Source organism: Perognathus longimembris, chromosome 2 (assembly GCF_023159225.1).
Source record: "Perognathus longimembris pacificus isolate PPM17 chromosome 2, ASM2315922v1, whole genome shotgun sequence".
Lineage (NCBI taxonomy): Eukaryota > Metazoa > Chordata > Mammalia > Rodentia > Heteromyidae > Perognathus > Perognathus longimembris.
The window spans coordinates 12,863,875-12,888,683 of record NC_063162.1 but is presented as its reverse complement, the minus strand read 5'-3'; the positions used below and the strand labels follow the sequence as shown (position 1 = coordinate 12,888,683).

Here is a 24,809-nt window from a genome sequence, read left to right as displayed (position 1 = left end):
GTGGCGCTGGGGCTCAAATGGCAGAGTACTAGCCTTGAACAAAAAGAAGCTAGGGACAGTGCTCAGGCCCTGAGTCCAAGCCACACGACTGGCAAGAAACAAAAACAAAACAAAACAAAATACAGATAAAGGACTTTCTTTTATTCCACACTTATTAATAACTAAAATATCTTGTATTGATTGCTTCAACATTTTTTGGATGGTTGGTATTTATAAAACTGAATTTATCTATTCTTAATATACTACTGACATTAAAATAGTCTAAGAGTTAATTTTAATAGTAAGAGAGTCATCATGTTGGCAAATTTAAACAGACACGAAAAATACCTGTTCCATCCGTTGGGACATCTCTTTGTGTAACTGCTGAATTGCATTTTTAGCTGCAATGTCTTGAGTTGCTAGCTTATCTTTGGAAACTTTAATTTCTTTATTAAGTTCCTCTATTCTTGATTCTAACTGTAAAGAAAATGATTTTCAGATTATAAATTATTGTACCTCTCTCCAATAGAACACAAGGTAAAGAAAGTAATGAATAATGAGATTCAATAATGAGATTCAAAATTGTTAGCAGTTTTTATCTCATTAGAAAAAAGTTAATATAAATTCAGAGACTGTGATTCAGTAAAAGAAATACATAGTAAGACTACTAAGGAATAACTCAAAGGAACATAGTGAAAGTATTATAAAAAATTTAAATGCTAATTAGAAAACATTTGGTTAGTGTTAAATAAAATAGAGCAGAATATGAGTACAATAAAAAGAAACATATAGAAAACAGACAGCAAATTGGCGGATACAAATCCAGCTGTCAACAAATGACAGTAGATTAAGTAATCATATCAAAAGGAGAAACTGACAGAGTGGAATAGAAACAAATTCCAGGCAGGCACTGGGGCTCACGCCTGTAATCCTAGCTACTCAGGAGGCTGAGATCTGACATCACAGTTCAAAGCCAACCCAGGTAGGAAAGTCCCTGAGACTCTTCTTTCCAGTTAACTATCCCCAAACTGGAAGTAGAGCTGTGGCTCAAAGTGGTAGAGTGCTAGCCTTGAGCACAAAAGCTCAAGGACAGGACCTGAGCTCAAACTCCATAACCACCACCAACAGAAAAGAACCCATTTACATGCTGCGTTCAGGAGCAGCACTTGGGAAGCAGAGGTAAGATGATTATGGGTTGAAGGCACACACATGCACAGGCACACATGCACGCGCACACACACACACACACACACTCTCTCTCTCTCTCTCTCCCCCCCCCCCAAAGATAAACTGTGCATGGTGGTTCACACCAGTAATCTCAACACTCAGATGAGGTCAAAGCAGGAGGACTAGAAGTTCAAGGTCAGCCTGGGCTACAGAGTAAGACTCTAAGAGTCTTAAACAAATCTGATGGAAATGAAGGAACAAATGGAAAATTAATAATTCTAGTTAAGTGAATCCTGTGTGATATTCACACAAGGTAGAAATCACCTAATGATGCATTTTTCAGAACATGTCCTCCCCACTAAGTGACAGTACTTTTAAAACTAGAATGCTTCTAATCTGTTCACAGAAGTACCTCACACAGATAGCAGCTCCGTGTTGGTATAAAGTCCAAATATTTACTTCATTGATCAATGCTTTGTGTTCATTAAAAAGGAGAACAACCCAGGGAAGCCAACTAGCCAGATGTACTCTATAAATTATGAGAGCCAATTCTCGGCACAGTTTATCAAAATACTAGAAATGGAGCCATACTAACCTAATAAGCATAAATATAGCCTAATGCAGATATAAACTTTTAAATATTGTGTCTTCTCTTAATTGGTAAAACCAATCTAGCTACCAAATGAAACTGTCACGTTTATTATTTGAACACAGTAGACTATGTTTCTATTATATGCAGAATATTCACACATATCATAAAAATAAGAATTTACATAAAAGAAAATAAGGCTATAATTTCTACTTCATAGGACAATGCTTTAAATACCAACCAATTCACTGTATTTAAGACATAATTTAACTTTTAAAACTTGAATTTATACACAATTTTTCAGGAATACATTTTATAAACTGAAATTTAGTCTTTAAAGTTTTATCTTTTTACCTGTTTAATTATGCTCATATGTTGCTTCTCAGTTTCTGTTCTTTTTTTCAGTTCTTCTCTCAAATTGTCTTTTTCTGAACAAATGTCTAAGATGAGATCCTGATGCTTCTTATTTTCTTTAATTAATCTTAATATGAAAGGCAATAAATTGGAGAAAATTAAGATATAATATATAACCCACTTACAAAGTATGAAGCAAATGCCCATGTTTATAGTAAGATAACATTCCAAACATTTTGGTAATAAAATTTATCACAGGACAAAAGTCACCTAAATAATGATGTATTTCTCAGAACTAGTGACTCTACACTATCACTAATGACTATACTTCTAAGATTAGGACTAATTTTGTCCACAGAAGAAAAAGTAGCTCAGAACATATTCACATCATTGCTTCATACATCAGATACTTTACAGAACATTCTCTGGTTAAGCACTTTTACACTTTCACATTCTCAGCCCCAAATTTTTCTTCTTCTTCTTCTTCTTCTTTTTTTTTTTTTTTTTGTCATTCTGGGGCTTGAACTCAGGGCCTAGTCCATGAGCTCTTTTGCTCAGGACTAGAACCACTTTGAGCCACAGAGCCATTTCCCGTTTTCTGGTGGTTAACTGGAGATGAATATCACAGACTTTCCTGCCCAAGCCGGCTATGAACCTTGATCCTCAGATCTCAGCCTCCTGAGTAGATAGGATTATAGGTGTGAACACTGGTGCCCAGATAAAAAGCTATTCTTATATGCCACATCCCATCAGGTAATTGTTCTTAATTAAGAATTCTGGTGGGCTGGGGATATAGCCTAGCGGCAAGAGTGCCTGCCTCGGATACACGAGGCCCTAGGTTCGATTCCCCAGCACCACATATACAGAAAACGGCCAGAAGCGGCGCTGTGGCTCAAGTGGCAGAGTGCTAGCCTTGAGCGGGAAGAAGCCAGGGACAGTGCTCAGGCCCTGAGTCCAAGGCCCAGGACTGGCCAAAAAAAAAAAAAAAAAAGAATTCTGGCTGGGCCTTGGATGGTAACACTGATGCATTAGAAAGTAGGGGAGTAGAAACTCAATGGAACAGTGGCAGCCATGGACACAAGCGGAGGATATGGAAAGACACTGCTTAAGGTTTAAGATGAGTAAATTTTGAGTATCTAATGTACACCATGGTGATGGCAGTTCATAAAGCCACAGGGGGGCTAGAGGTGTAGCTTCAGAAAAAATAGTATTCAGTCCTTATGAAAATTCTCACACATGCACGGATAAACCCTGAGGACATTATGTAAATTGAAGTAAGCATTATAAAAAGACAAGTACCATATGATTCCACTTACATGAAGTTATCAAGAGTAGTCACATTTATAGAAACAATACAACTCAGTGGCTGCTGGGGGCAGGTGAAAGCAAACAGGAAACAAACAGGAAAGGGGTGCTTAATGGGTACAAGGTTTCAGATTTACAAAGTGAAAGTTCTGCAGATTGTTCAATAATGTGAACATACATAACACTACTGAACTATACACTCAATGTATGTTATGTACTCTAACTTTTTATCAAAACTAAAAGCAGAAATTAAAAAGAAGGGACCCTTGAACATTTAAAGAGATTAAAACTTCACTGGATAAAGCAAAGTGGTGAACTGATCTAGGGACAACTGATTGAATGAGAAGAATAATCTAAAAGTCTAGAAGAAGGGAGATCATGAAATGTCAATTTCTGATCAAGCAATATTTGCATATTTTCTTCTATCCTCCTTTTTTAACATGTGGAACTCCTTTTTTATACATACTTCGTAATTTTAAAAAGTTTATCATATTTTTGAAACTTAGCATATAGTCAGACTTAGCATGTTTTATTCTCTTTTCTTGAAAGTTGTAAGAAAAATATATAAGCCTATTCATCACTTTGCTATATAAATCAAATACACAGGCCCATTTGATGCTATTAGGAGATAGGCTAAATAATGTCAAACTATTATTAAAACAGAATTAACTGCATATATCCAGGTGAACTGAAAAGGTGAAATCTATGGTCTTATTTATTGCATGGTAATCAATTGTTCTCTAAATTTAAATTCTTTAAACCAATGAATTTACAAAAGAATTTTAAGAAAAAACTAAGTTTCATGATTGTTTCATGATTTCTAATTTCCTTTTTATTTTTTCTAATTTTAACATTATACTTCCACATATTTTTCAAAAATGAAAGACTGAGTCCTCTATAGAAAGTGATGGCTCTTAAATAAGCATATACTATTTACAGTATCTATTCTTTAGACTTATATACTATGTTAACTACAAAAACATTTGCTCAATTATTAAGTATACTTTTATTGATGAACCTCATGTTCACAGCTCCTGTGGAATTAAAAGTAGATAAGATGTTGCTTTCCTTAAAAGAATTCAATCTCTAATATCCCTGTGGGGGAAAAATGACTAATGAAATAAAAAAACTTACTTTTTTATTGTGTATTCTTGCTGCAGATACTTGTCCTGTACACACCTATCGAAAAGAACTAATGCATGCTCTCCTTTATTCATTCCATTTGGTACTTGGTGTCCTGCAAACTCTGTAGATAAGAGCTCAGATTCTAGTTCTTCCAACAAATCCTCTGATGCTGAAACATTCTTTATTTTTGAGATAAGTTTTTTCGTACAGTCTGTATCATAAGGACTTGCTGAATAAGTCTTTTGATTAGCAGCTTCTGTAAATGTAGATGACCTTAATTCTGCCAATATTTGTGTTACTGTCTGCTCTGTTTCGCTTGTTTTTGGTACTTGCTTTATAAAATCTCCACTAGGGAAGTTATCTACTTGTTCAGAATTTTCTGGGCATGTGTCTGCTTTAGCACAAGAATCTTCATCTCTACTATGATCTAGAATACAGTTTTCCTGTACTTCAGTTTGATTACTGTGTTCATGAGGCTGGTGCAAAACTGTGTCCAAGTTCAGTGATACTAATTTGAATTCATTTTCCAATCTGCCGCTTTCATCATCGCCAGAAAATGAATTGCATGAGTCTTCTTTTAGTTCAGATGCTTTTCCAACATGTGTATCAGAGGAAATGGATGCTCCGTGCTCTGCCTCTGACATGCTGACTGGCTCCAACTCACTTTGCATTTCTTCAAATCTGCTCCGATCTTTGTTTTACATCTAAGAAATAAAAATATCACATCACCATTTAAAGAAATAAACTAAAGACCCTATGCATCTTTATACATTATCTGACATGGAATAATAACCAAGACTACTATTTTACCTGTAATAATTCTTTGTTTTGGTGTTTTGTTTTGTTTTTTTGCCAGTCCTGGGGCTTGAACTCAGGGCCTGAGCACTGTTCTTGGCTTCTTTTTGCTCAAGGCTAGCACTCTACCACCTGAGCCACAGCACCACTTCCAGCTTTTTGTATATATGCGGTGCTGAGGAATCAAACCCAGGACTTCATGTATACAAGGCAAGCACTTTACCACTAGGCCATATTCCCAGCCCTAATTCTTTCTTTAATTGCCGTCTTTATTGTTATTATAAAGGTGATGTACAGAGTGGTTACAATAACATAAGTCAGGTAATGTGTACATTTTTTTTTGGATAGTGTCACCCTTCCCTTGCTCTCTCCCAGTTTTTCCTTCCCATCCTCACCAGCAAGTTGTATAGTTCATGTTCAACATAGTAGTAATTCTTTTAATGAAAGTCTTTCTTTAACAACAACAAGTATAGGACAAAAGGGTAAAAGGCGAACCAATGCAACAGCAATACTTAGAGGACAATATGCTGTAAACCAACTGTGCAACTGAGGAAGAGGGAATTTGGGAGAGGGGACGTGGGAGTAAAATGGAGGAGGTAACAAGTTTGATAAGAAATGTACTCACTGCCTTACATATGAAGTTGTAACCCCGCTGTACATCACTCTGACAATAAATAAATTAATTTTATTTAAGTACAGGACAGGCAACTCAAGTTAGCTACAACCAGTGTGGCATTGCCAAATCTTAGTGTCTTTTCCTCTACTCTGCAGTCATCCAACTTCTCTGATTACTTTCTGCTGAAGTCTGGCATTTCTCAATAATCTTCTCAAAGTGTTATGTAAGGAATAATTCTTATAACTAGAGGATTAGTGCTAAAGAATAGCTAGAATTCCTTTAGCTCTATGAGAGGAAAGACAAACTGTATTGCAGGGTCTGTAAGATCTGTGAAGAAAAAAGACAGCAATGAAAGCACTAGAAGAAAAGCCACAAACCAAGATAACACTGTGCATCAGTTATGATCAAAATTTAGTCAGAAAACAAAAACAATCACAAAAAAACAAAACAAAAACAATCAAAAGCCAGCATGCCAGGTAGGTATGTATAGTGGTACATGCCTGTAATCCCAGCTATTTAAGAGGCACAGGCAGAAGGATTTCAAGTTAAAGGTCAGCCTCTGCAGCAGGTAGCAAGAACTGTTTCCAAAACAAAATGAAAATAAAAGAACTGGGGATGTAACTCAAAGTGGTGGGGTGCTTGCCTAGCAGGTGTGAAATTCTGGGTTCAATCTCAGTAGCTAGGGGGCAGGAAGAAGCAATAAATAACAAGACACAGCAACCTATAACCCAGCTCTTAAAGGACCCCTAGTAGATATTAATTTCCACCCAGGCAGAGATACATGAAGCAACCTGTTTTGCTTTGTTTTTTCCTTCAATCATTCTAATCAGGACTAAAACTATGTTCCCTGCAAATCAAATGGAACCCATATTTTACTTGCCTAGGTCAATAAAAGCATTCAAATTAATCTGACAAGGTTATTTTTTTATATTCTTTACAAAGGTTCCTATCCCATGGCTACTTTGTGACGATTAGTCAACTTCAAAATTTTACACATAGGTAAATATACAATCTTGCACTGTTTTTAATCAGATGTCAGCTTCTTTTGTCAGACACTAACCACACATGTACAAGGTGGATGAATTCCTAATGCCATACTGAGGTTAGATTAAAAACTGAGATGACAGTTTTGACAGAAACCAGGAATGTAATAATTCCAGATGTGAGTATCCTAGTGGAAAAACATTAATACTAAACTTTTGAATAGCTCTATGAGGGGAAAGGACTACTGTAGGATCTACATAGGCTTGTTACAGATGGTGGTCAGAGGATGAGATATAGTAAGAGACTGGTTGGGGAGAGTCCTGAAAGTCCTTCTAAGCAGTAGTGGATTTTGTTAAGAAGAAATTATAAGTGATTCTCAGACAGGGACAATGGCCGGGTATATTAACTTATGTAAAGTAATCCACTTATGAACTGGGTGTGTGGCTTAGGAGGTAGAGCTTTTGCCTAGAAGTACAAGGCACTGAGTTTAATCTCTACTTTCAAAACCAAAGATAAACCTTATGAGTATGTTCTTGAATTTAAAATCTTACCAATCTAGAAATACATCCAAAATTGAAGTAGTTTTAAACATCATAACTAGTGTATAACATACTAATGAAAGCTGAACCCAAAGCAGGCCAAAACACAAAATTTGCCCTCATTTTGCAAATGCAATTCCATCTCAATGGTGACAGGAACCACTGGGGTTTGCTCAACCAACAACCTTCAACCAAACACCATTTAGTGGATGAGTAGGTATAGTGAGCAAGATAGAACAGAATAACAAAAACATGTTTCACATCCTACTAGGTAAAAGAAATACCTGTTTCCTGCATATCAAGGAAGACTGAATAAAGACAAGTATTTTCTATACTTTCCCTAAGCAATACGCCCATAGCTTTTGAAAATATCATCATATAAATTGGTTTCTGCAGCTTGCAAATTTAATTGATGTTCAAATGAATACTAATTGGGGACCAAAGAAAAAGAAGGGGGTTAACAAAGATCTATCTCTGTCTGTATATATAGATGACTATACAAGAATGGTATGGGAACAGGCAAGAGCAAACAAGGCAGTAAGCTTGATCATGTCCACAATTAACTAGGAGAAACTGCAATCAACTGAGTTCTACAGGCCTCTAGTTGGTAATGTGGATGTACACCAATATGGATGCTGACCAAGCTTTTCTTTTGGGAAGAAAGCTGTCATCAATGCTTCTGGAAACAGAATAGCCTAGCAGTAGACTAAGCCAGCAAAAGGTAAAACTAGAGATTTGTTTACAAATAGTTTTAAGAAGTGTTTGTACCAATCAAATTCAAAGCACAGATATGTTTGTGTGTATGAATCAAAACTATAGATTACAGTATACATATTTTTGAAGTAAAAGAAAGTTTGATCTTTTAGTAACTTATTTATTCATAAGGGGAAATACTGTCTTTAAAATATTAGTCAGATAAGACAGATGATGGTGGCTCACACTTGTAATCCTAGCTATTCAGGAGGCTGAGATCTGAGGATCATGGTTCAAAGCCAGCCTGGGCAGAGAGACTCTTGTCTCCAATTAATTACCAGAAAACTGCAAGTGGAACTGTGGCTCAAAGTGGTGCTAGACTTGAACAAGTAGAACTCAGGGACAGTACTCAGGCCATGAGTTCAAGCCCCAAGACTGACAATAAAATAAAATATTAGTCAGAAAATTCTTAACTGAAACATTTTCCCCCCACAATTGTTTCTGTTTCTGACACAGTACTACAGGACCAATTCACACTTCAAAATTATTTCAACAGGTGAGAACTGGTTTCGCTCTTACTGGAGCTCATCAGCTGTAGGCAACTGGTCAAGAAACTATTACTTGCCTCAATGCCAACCATGAACTCATTCCCCTACATTTTTCCTTTCTTTTTTGGGGGGGTGGGGGTGGGGGAGACTGGTTGGTACAGGGCCTGAAATGAGAAACTTGAGCTAGCTCAGTTTACTTGCTCTGCTAGCGTTCTATCACTTGAGTTACCTTTCCACCCTGCTTTTTGTTGCTTAATTTGAGATGAAAGTCTTGACAACTTTTCTGCCCAACTAAGATCTTTCAGATCTGATCTTCCTAAGTAGCTAAGATTACAGCTACCTGCATGCAACTGCATTTTATTTCTTTAAAAAACTCTCAAATTTCTACAAAATTATTTTCATACAATAAGCATTTACTCAATGTAAACTACAGATATTTGGTAACAGGTTCCAAATAAACTTCAGACAAAGGTACTAACTCAGAAATAACTCCAAAGACCTAATTAATTACCTTACAAATATTGAGCAGCTACTATTATTTTAAGTGTTGGGAAATTTTCAGTAAATAATAAAAGACAATTCTTATGGTACATACCAGGGGTGCAATGAACCAATACATATTAAGTTAAATCTTTTCAATCTTTGTATTGTGCTGCCAATAAAGCACTATAGCTCATAGAATATTTTAACATTACATTATTTTAAAGTCTGTCAGCATTTCATCAGAAACTACAGAAAAAAATCCAGTTGAGCACAAATACCTTTTACAATGAACTACAAATTTTTTAATTGCATACCATCCCCGGCTAGCTCAGTCAGTAGAGCATGAGACTCTTTTTTTTTTTTTGGCCAGTCCTGGGCCTTGGACTCCGGGCCTGAGCACTGTCCCTGGCTTCTTCCCGCTCAAGGCTAGTACTCCGCCACTTGAGCCACAGCGCCGCTTCTGGCCGTTTTCTGTATATGTGGTGCTGGGGAATCGAACCTAGGGCCTCGTGTATCCGAGGCAGGCACTCTTGCCACTAGGCTATATCCCCAGCCCAGCATGAGACTCTTAATTGCATACCATTCCTGTTCCCAACAATGTCCACTACAGATTTCTCTAATAATGTCTATTAAGATAAGAAAATTAAGCTTGTGGGACTACTACTGTTCTTCCTCCTAATGGTTTTCTTCCTTTGTAGGTAAAGTCTGTAACAAAAAATGTGATACACTTTTCCCAAATAAAGTAGCATGAATGAAAGAGTAACTTATCTTTCTGATCAGTTCTAACAGTTCTGAGGGCAATTAAAGTCAGAATAAAAAACAAAAAAGCATCAACATAATTCAGAATCTGTTCAGAACCATTAATTTTGAAAGAATAATATTCCTGAGTAAGTTTTTTTTGTAAATAAACAGAAGAGAACCCATATATGAGACAATGTTACACATACGTAATCCAGTCAATACTACTATGGGGTTCATTTCCTCTTGGGATCTGCCCATTTACCCAGTTTGGTTTTTTTTCTTGTTTACTTAGGCACAAACAAAACTTTTAAATTTTTATCAGCAGAAAAAGTTCAATGGCCAAGTTTGAAACAATATAAGATTAGAAGATCATTGTAGACTTAAATTATCCCACTGATACCTCTAAAATGGATACTAAACATGTTTCCCATTTTGAAAATATCTGACAAGTTTCAAATAAGGTGAATTTATACATATCAAATTTTACTTTTAAAAGACAAAAACAGCTTTTCAAGGAACTCTAGATTTGTTCTACAAAATGGAAATAGTATTTTTAAAGTCCAGTTGTCGTATCCTAATTAAGCTTTTGAAAGCATTTAAGTTTAATGTATTGAATTACTTTTAAGTGAAACCTAAACTAGAGCTCACCAGTCTGAAAGTGTTACATGAGGTCATGGTCAATTATCCCTATGAGGGGATTGTTTAGTTTTGTATGCAAGTCTCCTCAGAAGAACTGTACACTATGTTACACTGATATGCATGAGCTCCCCACACCCTCCCACACCAATGGTTATTAAAAGCCTTGGGCTAATAGATGGAACAGTACCTACTCCTGTAACAAGGTAACAGGAGAAAGAGAAGTTGTGGCTCAAGAAGATTCCAAGATGGCTGGAGAGGTACCTCAGTGGAAGTGTGCTTGACTAGGTATCACAAGACCATGTCATGTATCACATTATCAGGTTATATATGTCATGTTATCGGTTAAATAGGTCCATGCAATTTTATGTCTCTAATAGAGATCTTCATTTGAAAAAGTTCAGTGAGTCTAATAAAATATAAGGCGCATTGTGCCTACATTTTCTTCCAAATATGAAAAAAGAAAATTTTTGATGCCAACTCCCGACAAGTACAAAAAATAAGTTGTTGGTCTGCTTTACACTAAAAGTTCCAGTTAATGCTCAAATTTCAAAGTCATCTTTGGCCTGGGTTTGGTTAATTTGGTATGATGTAGTTTAGACAGTTATTAGCACTTACTACATAATCTTATAGAAGCTCTCAGCTCATGTGTCTTAATGACAGGCATGTTATTATGAAATACAATCATAATCCAGTCAGTATTGTGTTGGGGTCCATTCATCCTTAGTTTCTAGGGTCCCTTTACCTCAGTTTTTCTTCCTTTTGTTTACTTCTTAGTGCAATTAAAAGTTTTAAAATGGAGCTGAAAATGTTCAAAGGAGATGAAGCCATATAAGATTAGATGATCATTTGTAGATTCAAATTATCTTCTATCCTACTGCTCCCCCTAAAATAAACGCTCAATATAACATTTAAGTTTTGTAAACCAGGTGATAGATATCTTTATGAAAAGTTGAAGAATTAGCTTTTGTGCCTTGAGCAAAAAGAAGCCAGCCAGGGACAGTGCTCAGGCCCTGAGTTCAAGCCCCAGGACTAGCCAAAAAAACAAAAACAAACAAACAAAAAACCACCTAGAACTTCTGGTTAAGGACTCTTATTTTAACTTGGGTTTGGTAAACCAGGGTAGGTTACTTGTCATTCTTTAAAGGGAAAAAATGATTTTCTAAATGTGCTTGCTTCATGCTTCAACCTGTCATCTCTTCCCTAAAGAGGACATGCAACCTTACTGGTCGGCAGATAGCTATAAATGGATTTTTAAATCTGAGTAAACAATTATCAGTCATGCTGTTGCTAAACATCCATGGGCAATTCTTCAGTTTATGAGTGAAGGAACTAAAAGTTTATAGTGTGGTCACTACAACACAAGACAACCATAACCACTCCTTGCAGTCAGCACAAAATAGAAGCTTTATGTATATATGCAATTATTTTGAATTAGGCTAGGCCTTTAAAAAGTAAAGAATCCAAGCATCTTCTGGGAGGTTCTTCCATAATTTTACATTCTTGCCTATTACACTGGAAAAAAAAAGGAATGTGTACTCCTAATACTGCTGTTTGTGAATAAACCAGTATCATCAAATTAAAATAACATGAAAGGATTAAATTTTTTTAAAAAAAGGTCAATTATTTCTTAAATTTGTGCAAATGATGGCTAAAGGCTAAAACGTAGCTGCAAACAGTGGACTTTATACTGAAGTACTTTTCCCTTTTAAGTATTAATGTCTACTGAACTTCAATCTTTTTCACCAGATTGACACTCCGCAGTTATGAAAGTAATTTAGCACCAAGAAAAGGCCGCACCCAACATATCTAAACATGTAATAAATTTTTCTTTTAATCGGTACAGCACGCCTATTGAAACATTGTTCCACTCATTTACCACACAGTTTCCTTAGACACTGTGCCTGCCTATAGTTTAGGAAGAAATAAACTGGTCATCAAGGAATAGGAGAGACACGCAGAATAAGAACTGCCAAATGCTGAGCGTTATTCCGCCTTTTTTTTTTCCTTTTAACTCTTCAGTCTCTCATGGGTAACAAGACTAACCAGGGAAAGAGGCGGGCTTCTAGTCACAATTCTTGCACGGACGTCAAATTCAGGCATCTTCCTCGAAAATCAAGACAAGATTTGCGGAAGTTGCAAGCTAGGTCAACAGCTGGACAATCAGAGTTCCTCCCGCCCGGCTCCCCGGGATTGCTACTTGGGAGCTCCTAGAAGGTTTTTAAAATTTATTTTGGGGATGGGTGGGGCATTACAACAAACACCTTTTCACGAGATGGGCTGGAGACACAAACTTGAAACCCTCCTCACTCAGGGCTGACGGAATGCCCGCCCCTCTCTGGTTACAAAGGCAACATAAAAACAAAACACCGCAGGTCTCCTCTCCACGCCGGGGGTGGGGGGGGGGGGACCCGCTTCCCCGTAGCCGGGAGGCGCGGGGAATGGACGTGGCTGGCGGGAGTGGGGGGAGCGGGAAGTCCCCACGGAAAACACCCAACGCACCCACACACGAACTCGGAAACCCAGAGCACGACCCGCCGCCGGTCCGGGGACCAGTCCCCGGCCCGAGGCGCTCGGCGGCCGCCGGCCCGCGCGCCCCAGGGCACCCACCCGAACCCGGGGCTCCCGAGGCCCGCGCACCCCCCTCCCCCCACACCGCCGCCGCCCGGCCCGGCCGCCCCCCACCCCGAGCTCCCAGGGCCCGGCCCGGCCCCTCTCCCGATCACCGGCCGAACCCCGGCCCCAGCGGAGAGAAGCTGGGCGGGGAGGCGGGGTCGGGTGGCTCCGGCTCAGGGCGTCGACGTGCGGGGATGTAGGGGTGCCGCGACCCCCGCTTTCGGACCCTCTACCAATCCGCTCCGGACGCCCCTCACGCACTCACCCCTCTTCCCCAAGCCCCAGGCCGCACCCTAACGAGGCCGCTGGAGTTCCGGTTCAGAGGTCACCTTCTCCATGGCGGGCTCCGCCAAGTTAGTGTAGGCAGGAGAGGGGGCAGTGGAGATCCCGGCCGGTCGCCTCGCTCTCCCCCGCGGCTTCACCCCGCAACCCCCGCGGAGCTGACACATCAACAAAGATGGCGGCGACACTGAAGCCGGCTGGGCTACAGCTGAGGGGGCGGGGCTGCGAGAAGGAGCCAATCAGCGCGGCGCGGGCGGCCTGACGCCACGCACCTTCAGGTCCGAGGTAACCTGCCTGCAGTGGGAGGGGCCTGCGCTGAGCCCGCCTCCAGCCGAGCCAGGCCCCGGGAAGCCCCGCCCAGCGCCTCGCATACCTGGACGCCCCTCCCCACCGGGCCGACCCGGCTCCACTCCCCCTGACCCCGCAGACTGCTCTGACTGCTCCCGACCCTTCCCAACCCGGAGGGGGTGCTGGTTGGGTAGTGTCTCCCTCACCTTGGGCTGGTTCTCTTATGAGTCAGGTGCGTAAAGCAAGAAAAGAGAGTTCGAAATTGTGGCTTCCCGGCTCTGAGGCGAAACTTTGGACCTCACGTGGATGGGCCCGTGGAGTGGGCCGGAGCAGCCTACCTGTCCATGTGACAGCTCAGCCCGACGAACTGTTTCCATAACGCCCCAGGGTTCGGATCTTCAGAGTGGCACCGACTGCCATTGTGCAATAACAAAGTGTGGGTGCGTGGGCCTGCAAAGGACGGAGCCGGCACCTTTGGGGGGGCTGCGCGGACTTCCTCCGGGCTGGCTCGGCCCGCCAGCTGCAAGACCCCCTTAAAAGGGCAGCAAATACAACTTCCCAGCCCAGCCTGCAGAAGAAAGGTGAGCAGTGAAACAGTGTTGTATTTCAAGTCCAACTTACGGAGAGAAAAATAGTTAAGAAGAGTTTTCAATGCAGTCGTTTGGAAAGCGAAGCTCACTCGTGGTCTTTTATACTAATTTCCCCCGGGGGAGGGGGGGGAGCAACACTACCTACCTCTGTTTGAGTCCTTTTCAACAGGAAATAGCACTTCTCAAATACTTTAAGGTACGTTTTGCCATTAGAAAAAAGGGATGTGAGGGCTGGGGATATAGCCTAGTGGCAAGAGTGCCTGCCTCGGATACACGAGGCCCTAGGTTCGATTCCCCAGCACCACATATACAGAAAACGGCCAGAAGCGGCGCTGTGGCTCAAGTGGCAGAGTGCTAGCCTTGAGTGGGAAGAAGCCAGGGACAGTGCTCAGGCCCTGAGTCCAAGGCCCAGGACTGGCCAAAAAAAAAAAAAAAAAAAGAAAAAAGGGATGTGAGAAGATCAAAGACATTTCAAGCTGTTTTACCACTCATAAGTGAAATTTCGAAAATAATTATAGCATATTAAACCAAGTTTTTTCACTTATAGGGAAAAATACACATACAAAAAATCAAAGAAATGAAATAAATGAAATAAATGAATCCACTTTCAATTTTCACAATGAAGTCATGGGTGCAATTTTTTTTTCATTAGAAAGCCTGAAGCCAGGGATGTATGTCAGGATATTTGCCTAACATGGACAAGGCCCAGGGTTCAATGGGGAAGGGGGGGGGCGGTGGCTACAGCCTATTTAAAAGACCTCGAAAAATAACCAACCTAACATATACCTCTATTTTCCAGACTAGGGTTTTTAAATAGTTCCTGCACTGATAAGTTACAAGGTTTGATTATAAGTTTGGGGCAAGAAATATATGATATAAGTTGCTTTTGTTCAACTCAGATGTGGGCTTGGCATAATATCTTCTTTCAAACGTTTTCTATATGGGAAAGGAAAACTTTATAGTAGAGATCTTTAACAAACACTACTTCAGTGAGATGACTAAATCCAACATCTGTTGTCATTGGTCATGTTCATTAGATATATGCTTGACATAAAATGAAAATGGCACTTTACCTCAGCAGTCGTCCTTCCAGCAATTCATATTCTAATAGTGGGTCATCCTACAAAATGCCTGACTAGTTGTCCTAGGAGTTCTCAAGGTCATAAGAAATTGTCAAGGCTTGGATGAGCCCAAGGAGACAAATGGCTAAATGTTATGTGGAATCCTGGATCCGAAGAGGGAAGGGGGGGGGGGGGGATGAGAGACTACAAAAATCCAGTTAAACTTCGGACTTTAGTTAATAGTATATGAATATTGATCCTTTAATTGTAAAAAACATCATGCTAATATAACAAGTTAATATTTAGGGAAGCTGGTTGTGGGAATTCTTTCTTTTCCATTCTGTAAACCTAAAACTTATTTTTTTTAAAAAAAATCTAGGATTTGCTTCAAAACATTGCAGGAAGTGACTAGAATGCAAATTTAGATAAGATTGACCACGAATTGGGTGATGAACACTCTAAGCTATTACATTATTCTGAAGTTGTGTGAAGAGTTCTACAGAAAGAAAGTTGAAGAGAACGGGGAGCCATGGGTACACCCCCTTCACCAGGCAGAGACAGTGGATTCATTTGGTAAACCTTGGAAGATCCTGACGATGGCTACAGTGCCCCCCAAATGCCTTTTGCAGAGCCAAGGCCACTTTGGGGCCACATTTGGCCCATGGAGCTCCCAGGGACAACTTTCTAGAGAAAACTGGAAAGATAGTTGTAGGAAGCTCCCGTGGAAGCACCGCCTGCTTAGCCATAAACTCTGCTGGGCGCCCTGAAGGAGGAGGGACGCACTGGGGGGGGGGGGCAGGACGCAGCTTCCGGGGCGCGCGCAAGGCTCGCAGGGGGTGCACGTGGGCGTGGCGGGCGCGCGTGGGCGCAGACGGCGCAAGTGCAGGGCTGCAGCCGCTAGGGTCGCTGGGCATTGGAGGCAAGGTGAGCACCCGTGAGGCCTTTGCGGTACCGCACTCCCGGCCGAGGTCGAGGCCGACGGCCGGGCTTCCAGAGACACAGGTCAGGGGGTTTGTAGCCCTTTCACCTCTTTCTAGATCGGGGTTCTCAGGAGCCTGGGAGAAGGAGAGAGGCTGCAGGAGGGCGACGCAGGGAGGACTCGGGTCGTTGGGGGTCCAGACGTTGGTGGGTGGACGTTAAGATCGGGCGTTAAGTCAGGCGTTGAGCGGGCACAGAGCCTGGAAGAAGAGGATTGGAAGGGCAAGGGAGCCCTTGGAACCTCGGCTGGGAAGGGCTGGTCTTAGATAAGAGGTTTAGGGGGGGTGGGTGGATTCTGTATGGGTTGGAGGGGGGAGATGCCTGGAATTGGGGGTGAGGGCAAGCAGGAACTCTGCTGTAGGTTTTGGAAATAACATTTCTAGGCATAATTACTATGCATGTATATGTCCGCCTTCCCTCTTGGGAAATTTGTTTGTGGATTCTGGCCTTTCTTTTTTTCCTTTAAACTCAAAGCCGGAGCGCAAACTACTAAACCTAGACCTTTTTGCTCTAACACTTCCCACCTCCTGTGGGTGAGGAAGGTGCATCCAATTTGTTTGAGTGAGCCTGAGCTGTTTTCACAGGTGTTAATACACCCGCTGAGTACCAATCACTTTTCTTGGCTTTTGGCTTTTCTAGGGTTCATACTACAAATACCTGCGTGGAGTAACTCCCGAGTTAGAACAGGTGCCTTGAGTTCCCTCAAGACACCAGCTGTGAGAATTGCACAGTTAGGGCTGTGAACCTGGCTTTTCCTCAGAGTAAGGGGTGGGAGTGGCGAGGAGGCGAGTTACTCCACTAATCCCTGTCTTTTACTCATTTGTACAAATAAAGGCTTGAACTTAGATTATTTCCAGTTTGAATGAAAACAGGACACTTTGTCAGAGTAGGTAGGAAAGTAAAGGGCTGGGACGGGGGGGGGGGGGGCTACAGTAGAAATAATGCAGCAGCCACTGTGCTGAGTGTGGTTATATTATAGTTTGGTTGCTCCTTTACTCCTCATGATTAGGATTTATGAGAAATCCTAGAAAGATAGTGATTTGACCAAGATAGCATAGCTAAATGAGTAAAGCTGGCCGTGAGTCTGACTCCAAAGCTCATGTTCTGCTGAACCATTTACTTTTGTATCTTTGTTATGATGTTTCCTTAGGGTAGAATGGCTCTCCTTGAATGCATTTCCTTTCCAGGGAGGCAAAAGTAACATTGGAGGAGGAAATGTTACATCTGGGTATCTCTGAGTGCACTTGGTTATTATTAAAAGTATTTACTCTGGTCTCCTGCCCCCACTCCCCCCATCCAGAATGGGCCTGGTTCACTATATAATCTATCCCAGGATGCTTCTAGCAGCCTGTAAGAGGGGGGAAGTTGGAATTTAAGGCAGTAAAAAGGGAGGGTCTTCCCTTAGGAAAGTTCACCTAGGGAGGTTAGAGCTTGAAATCAAAGCAAATTGGAGGCCTCACTTTTATCAGCAGTACCATAGAAATTGGTGACTTCCAGTCTACTTTTCTCATACTACATTGGCGATTTCCAACTCTAAAAGAATCCAAGGATCCTTTCAAGAGACCCTTGGGCTAGACCCTATCTGAAAAACAAAGTTAAAAGCAAAGGGATTTGGGGACACGTCTTTTTATGTGCTTTTTCCCCAGTACTGCCAACACAAGTAAAACTACATGAGGTGTAGCCCACAAGGTATCATGACCCTTGCTTGCAGTAGTATCTGTCAGTCTCCTCACCTGAATATGTTAGAGTCTGCTGCCTGCAGTTGGGAAGAGTATTACTCCATGATGCTGGTCCACTGGAGATTTGCAAGCAACAGGAGTCAATTGAGAGAGGAGAGCCATTTAAAAAAATATGCTGCATCATAAAGTGCCCCCCCAAAAAAGAAAATCCTCCTTGTATTAGATCTACATTTGTATTTGTTTCAAGTATTTGGATCAAAGCTCCTGAAGGGTATCTTTCAAATACTCTACCACAGTTGGACCTTCTCTCTAGGTTACATCCTGTTAAATGAATTTAAATGCTGATTAAACATTACAGCAAGTCTTAAGACTCATGTTACCCTTAAAGTCAGATGTATTTTTGCAAATTTTTGGATTTTGGAAGAGTTGATGTAAGATATGAGCTTCAGCTGTTTCTGTAAACCTTTACAGGATTGGATTCTAGGTTTCAGATTGCCAGGTGGTAGGTACCATTAGGTCAGGGAGTTTAATTTTCTCAACCCAGGTTGTTATGAAGAAAACAGCAGTGATGGTGCAAGTAAAATACTTTGTATCATATAAGTATCCTTTGAATGCCTCCTTGTACAAAGCACCATGCCCCTGCTCCCCTAGAGGAAACCACAGGCTTTTGGTTGTTTTTAATCAGTCCTGGTTCCTGAACTGAAGTAAATCAAAATTACATGGAAGACTGGCCTGTCTGTAGTGGTCTATCTGTAGTAGGGAAGTGTGCAGCTGACTGTGGGTGAAGTTAATGAGAACAGGTTATGGAAGGCTGAATCAGGAGCTAAGATTGGCCCCAGCCCTACTGGGTGTCCCGAGAAGGTAGAGAAGATGATGACTACGTGGGGCTTTATGATCCCCCCCACTTGAGATTTCTAAAAAGAAGCGTGTAAGTTAATATCACAGGGCTCTCCCATCTATAAAACGACTTGTTTATATAAAAGCACTTCATCCTTAGATATAATTTGTAAAATGAGAGTAAAAGGATTTTCTTTACTAGTCTACCTTCCCAGAACACTCACTTAAAATGTAATGAATTTCTCATCTTTAACGTGGATTTTTTTTTTTTTGCCGTTGAATATGCAGGATTTCTTTTTCTTATTTTTCCTTTCACATTCTAACTACCACATTACAGTGCATTTGGAAACCATTATTCTGGTTAGTTGAGACATCACAGTTAAACTCCCTTTTTGCCATTTTAAATGCAATTCTACATCCAGGATGTTTTAGTATCTGTATTTGTTTTAATGAGATGATTTCTAGAAGAAGGGTTATCAAATAAATGGTTTAAAATAATTTTAAGATCTGAATACACTGCCAGAAACCGATATTAATACATTCTTTTAAGAAATGAAAGAGTATCCTTTCTAATTTGTACCCATTCTAGGCAGAGAATAATACATACTTTCCATTCGAATTCACGAAAACCTTACATATGGAGTTGGATATCTTCCTTTTATTTTGTCAGCTGATCTTTCTGCACACTGTGCTTGCCTTTTCCTCATTGTTTTGTTGGTGGGGAATTGAGATGCAAATGGATGCCACAACTTGTCTGTGAGTAGCCAACCAAGCTCAGAGATAACTGCCGGTGGTGCAGGCCCTTCCCATTTCCTGCTCCAACATTCTGAGTTTGCTTATTGCATCCTGATGGCAAGATAAGTGACAAGTCTTCAAATCCATGTAACAGAAAGACAGGGGTAAAGAACCTGCCAAATAAATCTGCCCCTGTTGATCAGAAATTTTTTTTTCAGAAGTCCCAGTCAGAAGACAATTCTTTGCTATTCTGTTGACTGTGGACATTATTATTACTAACTATGGCTAGCATCATTTAGCGTCTGACCATAGCATTTGGGCCAGTTAGTGGCAAAGTCTATGCAGTATCTGAATGCCTATTTATCCCACTTTCACAAAGGGATCAAAACGGTCATCTTTGTTCTCATGCTTATTTTGAGGCCAATCAGTTTTTTAAATTGTTTATGTGGGTATGTTTGCTGTTATTTCCTTTGTGACATTTTACCTCGTTCAAATAGCAGTAAAATCTCTTCACTCATTTTGTGCATATGATTAAGAGTGAATCTAGGCTTTAGCTATTAGGTGGTGTTTGTGTGGATTTTTTGGAGTTATTGTGGTCTTATTATAATCATCCCTATTAGGACAAACTTATGTTTCTAAAATATTCTTTATTGATTTCTTTAAGGCACCTGTGCTTATCATTGTGGGTTGAATTTCTCCTCCAGTCAGTTTTTTTTTTTTTGCTTCCTATATCTTGAAGCGGCATTATGATAACTCAAAGAGTCTAGGCTACTCTGTCTTTCCTTAGAGGATTTCTTCTGTCTTACTTTTTTTGTCTCAGAATGTTCTACCTGTGTTCTATTTTATCTGCTCTTAGTAACAGTTCACTTTGGCTATCTGCATATCATAAAATATTCGTACCTGCATGCTTTAGTCCTTTTATTTTCAACCTGACTGTAGAAGTTTGGTTTTATATGTGCCTTTTGTGCCTAACATCTAGCTGAATGCTTTTCACTATGAGTCAGTCTATCTCCTAATTAAGGTGACTTCTTTGATATATTACTGGAGCTTACTTCAGTTATCTTATTGATGCTTTTGGATTGCCAGTGTTTGGGTATTTTTCCTGTTTAAGATTTTTTTCTTTGATTTTAATGGTATGCAGTCTGTAGCTATTCTTGTAGTTACACTAATATCTTAATGCAACTTCATACTTCTTATGCAGAGTCTAGAACTACTCAGTGTACATTATCCCCGCCCCCCACACCAGTTCCCCTGGGAGGGGAACTTTTCCTTTTGTAATCAGACTTATTTCTCAGTGAATGTATCCCATAGGGTATTTCTCAACCTGTACCTCCAGTTTAGGCAGTACAGGTATACGTTTCCTGGCAGCTGAAGGTTCTTATACCAGAACTGCTCACCTATGGCTCTGGGGTCCTGCAGTTCTAGGGATTGTCTAGAATCTGGTACACTGAGATTGCTCAAGTGTGTGTGTGTGTGTGTGTGTGTGTGTGTGTGTGTGTGTGTTTGTGCTGGTACTAGGAGTTGAATTCAGGGCCTGGGCTCTATCCCTGAGCTTTTTTGTTCAAGACTAGCACTCTGCCACTTGAGCCTCAGCTCCATTTCTGGCTTTTTTGGTGAATAATTGGAGATAAGCGTCTCACAGACTTTGCTGCTCAGGCTGGCTTTGACCCACAACTCAGATCCCAGCCTCCTGAGTATCTAGGATTTACATGTGAGACCCACCAGTGCCTGGCTTGTGTGTTTTTGAATTTTTACTTTCTTTTATGCATTGTCCAGTTGAGTTGGACCAGGCCTAAATTAAGACAGAAAATAGTTTTAGGGTACCAAGAGGGATGATTTCTCTTGTATTTACAGTTGTTCAAAACCATGTCAGCATTAAAGTATTACTTACTAGTTTCAGCTTAATGAAACCTTTGTTCCCTCTGAAATTTTGAGGAAAGTAGGCAAAGGTTTTTGCTTGTAGTTTACAGACAAAATTAGCATAACTGTGTCAAGAAGAAGAATAATTTGTCTACTCTGGGTGCCTCCTCTCAAACAGGACACTTCAATTTTATTTTTGGTGCCAGTCCTGAGTCTGGAACTCAGGGCCTGGGTGCTGTCCCTGAGCTTTTGTGCTAAAAGTTAGCACAACTAACTCTTTCTCTCTCCCTCTCTCTCCCTCTCTCTCTCCCTCCCTGTCTCCCTCCCTCTCCCCTCCCCCCACCCGTGTGTGTGTGTGTGTGTGTGTGTGTGTGTGTGTATGTGTGTGATTACTTGGAGATAAAACTTTGCTTCCTGGGCTGGCTTCAGATCTCTATCCTGAGATCTCACCCTCCTAAACAGCTAGAATAAGCCACTGGCACCCAGTGACAGTTCCTTTTTTTTTTTTTTTAAGAACAATTGGAAACGTGTGACTGGCATCATTTCTAGATAGAAGTTTCTCTGAGGTACTTTGCAACAAATGAAACATGGAAAGCTTGTAATATGTCTACAACTTATTTTTGGAAGACCATACATACAAATAGGCCTATAAAGTAGGTACAAGATACAATTTATGAGAATGTAGCTACAGACTATTAAAGTAAGGGGCTTCTGAAAGCCAGAGGGGATTGGGGTAAGGTGAGAGGAGTTGAGAAGGATGGTTGGCTGATCAGGCAGTTGGGAGAGCCAAGGGTATTCTGGATGGTTTGTGGTTCACCGTAGAGGACTTAATGGAGCACGAAGTAGCAGGGAGTAAAGGAGTCAGGAGACGATAGAAAGGTAGGTGTGAGGACCCGATTGAAGTGAGAGACACTAGTATATCATTAATAAGGTGAAATTAGATTTGAAATCATTATTTTAAGACACAAAAGGCCTTTTCTGTTGCTACTGCTTCATATGCCTTTGAAAGGAAAGTGAGACTCTGACTCTTTTTGCACGTTTATGGTTGGTCTTTTGTTGAACTCTGTGAAACTTGGAGCTTTTACTTCTCCTAAGAGAATTGTTCTTGTATCTTGTAGACCAGATTCTGGTGTCAAGGTTAAGTCTGCTTTGGAATACTTATAGTAACTATCCATTATATAAATATTTGAACTAAACTACAGTAGTTCTTCTTCTGTAATTAAAAGTGGTTTCAAATATTTTTTCTTTCCTTAGACTTTGATGGATGTTACATTAGTGCCTAATATGATGCCAAGAAATAGTTTGGAAGTATCTACTTGTAAGATGACAGAGCCATTTAATTTTGAGAAAAATGAAAGCAAGCTTCCATCACACGATTCTTTAAGAAGTCCTGGAGCACACCATAACCATCCGAGTTTCAGGTTGAAAAGCCCAGAGAATGGGAGTAAAAAAGACAATTTTTTGCTTTGTGAGCAAACCAAACAATATTTATCTAGTCAGGAAGACAATTCAGTATCTTCAAATCCTATTGGTATCAATGGAGAAGTGGTTGGATCCAAAGGAGACAGGAAGATAATGCCAACAGGTGAGAAAATCAGCCTTCCTGCTATTTGATGGTGATGGTTTCTGACTTGTCTCAGTAATATATTCCATATTATATTATATTCCATACTATGGAATATAATGTATATGTACAGAATGATAACGGAGCAGATAACAGTGAGTACCTTAGAATGTTTGCATTTAATCATTATTTTTGAAGGATAAATACCAAGCATTTGGTTTGAGTCTCAAACATTGCTCAGGAGGGAATATCTATGGGTGGGCTTTTATTCCACTTTAATCAGAGAACTGTCCTAGGAATGAGAAAAGGAGGCTTGTTCGTTTGTACATGGATGTTCTAAATATTGGCCATATTTTAAAACTATATGTGTTTTATGCAATTCATAGTTAAATATTTTTTAAAGACATCGTTCAGTTTCATGTGATTTATTATCCTCTAATTCTCAAAACTAGCCTTTTAAAGAGGGGGTAACATTTAGCTTCTTTGCATGAGATGTGATCTTTTAACATTGTGTTAGTATAACTCTAAAAATGGGATTCTTATACATCTAGAGCTCCTTAGCAGGTCAAAACCATTTCTCCCAATTTGTCAAAACACCATTTGCCGTTCTTTCCTATGCCGTGCTACCTTCAACCCGGATCATTAGCTTAATAGCTTAACTCAAGTCAGGCACCCACCTGGGTTACTGGTAGGTGAGGTTTTCATTGCCGTACACTTACAGGTTAGCCAGAAATGACCGTTTTATTTTAAGATGTCCTTGTGTTGAACTTTGATCCTTGTGTACATATATATATTAACATTTGGAGTCATGAAAGTAAGAATTGTTTCCAACTTGTGAAGTATGAAAAGTGTTTGGGTGAGCTGTGAGCAGAAAACAAACTTTGGTTTCCTGAAGACATCTTCTTGGCTTCAGACCCAGATGGCTGTCAAGTATTTTCTCAAAAAACTAACAAAGTGAGAACATCTGACAATACTTTGTTCCTCGTGATAAAATTCAAACTTTGAAGCAAACCAAATGTGAGGGACCTTGAGCCGCTTTGAGCTTAAGAGCTTCTAGCACTTGAGGACTCTGCTGTCAAGATGCCTGAGCTGGCCACCCGTGGCTCACGCCTGTAATCCTAGCTCCCTGGAAGGCTGCACCCAGCCTACTGCATTTATTTTTAATGAATAAATACTAAAAAAAAAAATTCAAGTACAGTACTATTTGAATAAAAGAAAATTTAGAGTCCATGATAATTTTTATGTTTCAAAAAATCTGAGAATTACTACTACCTGACTGAACGGAGAAAAGTTCACAATGATAGGAACAATATCAAGGTAATTTTGAGGTGGGTGTGCACACTTGTAATCCCAGCACTGGGGAGATTTCAGGAGGAAGGTTGTGAGTTTGAGGTCAGACTGGACTACAAAGTAAGACTTTGTCTCGATTTTGTCTTCCTCTACAAATTCTTATTCCCTAGTAGGAAGAGCAAAATGTTTCTTATCTTGCTCATCATTGAAGGTTGCTATTTTATATTACCAAGAATAGGAAAAGAATATTTGGCATTTATTTAGTTATTATTTATTCCTCCCTAGGTAATGCAGTGTTACCACTAAGTCTTGGAAATAATTCACCATCCAAAGAAGTAAAAACTGTAAGTTACAGTTTTTCTATTCTGCGTTTTTGAGTAAAAGCTTTTATAAGCATTTTTATATTGTGTTAATTGTGATTTATAGGTATCATTCAAATTTCCTTTATCTTAACTTTTTGTTACGTAAACAAAAA

At 40.1% G+C, this 24,809-nt stretch overlaps 2 protein-coding genes across 5 annotated transcripts in view; one reads left to right on the top strand and one right to left on the bottom strand.

Annotated features, from left to right (window-relative positions):
• Positions 1-13,644, bottom strand: part of Ccdc186 (coiled-coil domain containing 186) — a 32,321-nt gene extending 18,677 nt beyond the window's left edge. Inside the window, exons 1-5 of one of the 3 annotated variants that reach the window (XM_048338209.1) lie at positions 13,436-13,644; positions 12,601-12,661; positions 4,529-5,223; positions 2,090-2,216; positions 328-456 (exon numbers count right to left, since the gene is read on the bottom strand). In XM_048338209.1, the coding sequence (XP_048194166.1) occupies positions 328-456; positions 2,090-2,216; positions 4,529-5,190 (918 nt within the window). In that variant the 5' untranslated portion in view covers positions 5,191-5,223; positions 12,601-12,661; positions 13,436-13,644. The remainder of the gene's footprint in view (positions 1-327; positions 457-2,089; positions 2,217-4,528; positions 5,224-12,600; positions 12,662-13,435) is intronic. The other 2 variants (XM_048338210.1, XM_048338208.1) reach the window with 2 other exon arrangements.
• Positions 13,645-14,277: 633 nt separating this feature from the next.
• Tdrd1 (tudor domain containing 1) overlaps positions 14,278-24,809 on the top strand; it is a 41,281-nt gene continuing 30,749 nt past the window's right edge. For both annotated transcript variants that reach the window (XM_048338204.1, XM_048338203.1), the window contains exons 1-3: positions 14,278-14,321; positions 22,735-23,065; positions 24,620-24,678. In XM_048338204.1, the coding sequence (XP_048194161.1) occupies positions 22,741-23,065; positions 24,620-24,678 (384 nt within the window). In that variant the 5' untranslated portion in view covers positions 14,278-14,321; positions 22,735-22,740. The remainder of the gene's footprint in view (positions 14,322-22,734; positions 23,066-24,619; positions 24,679-24,809) is intronic.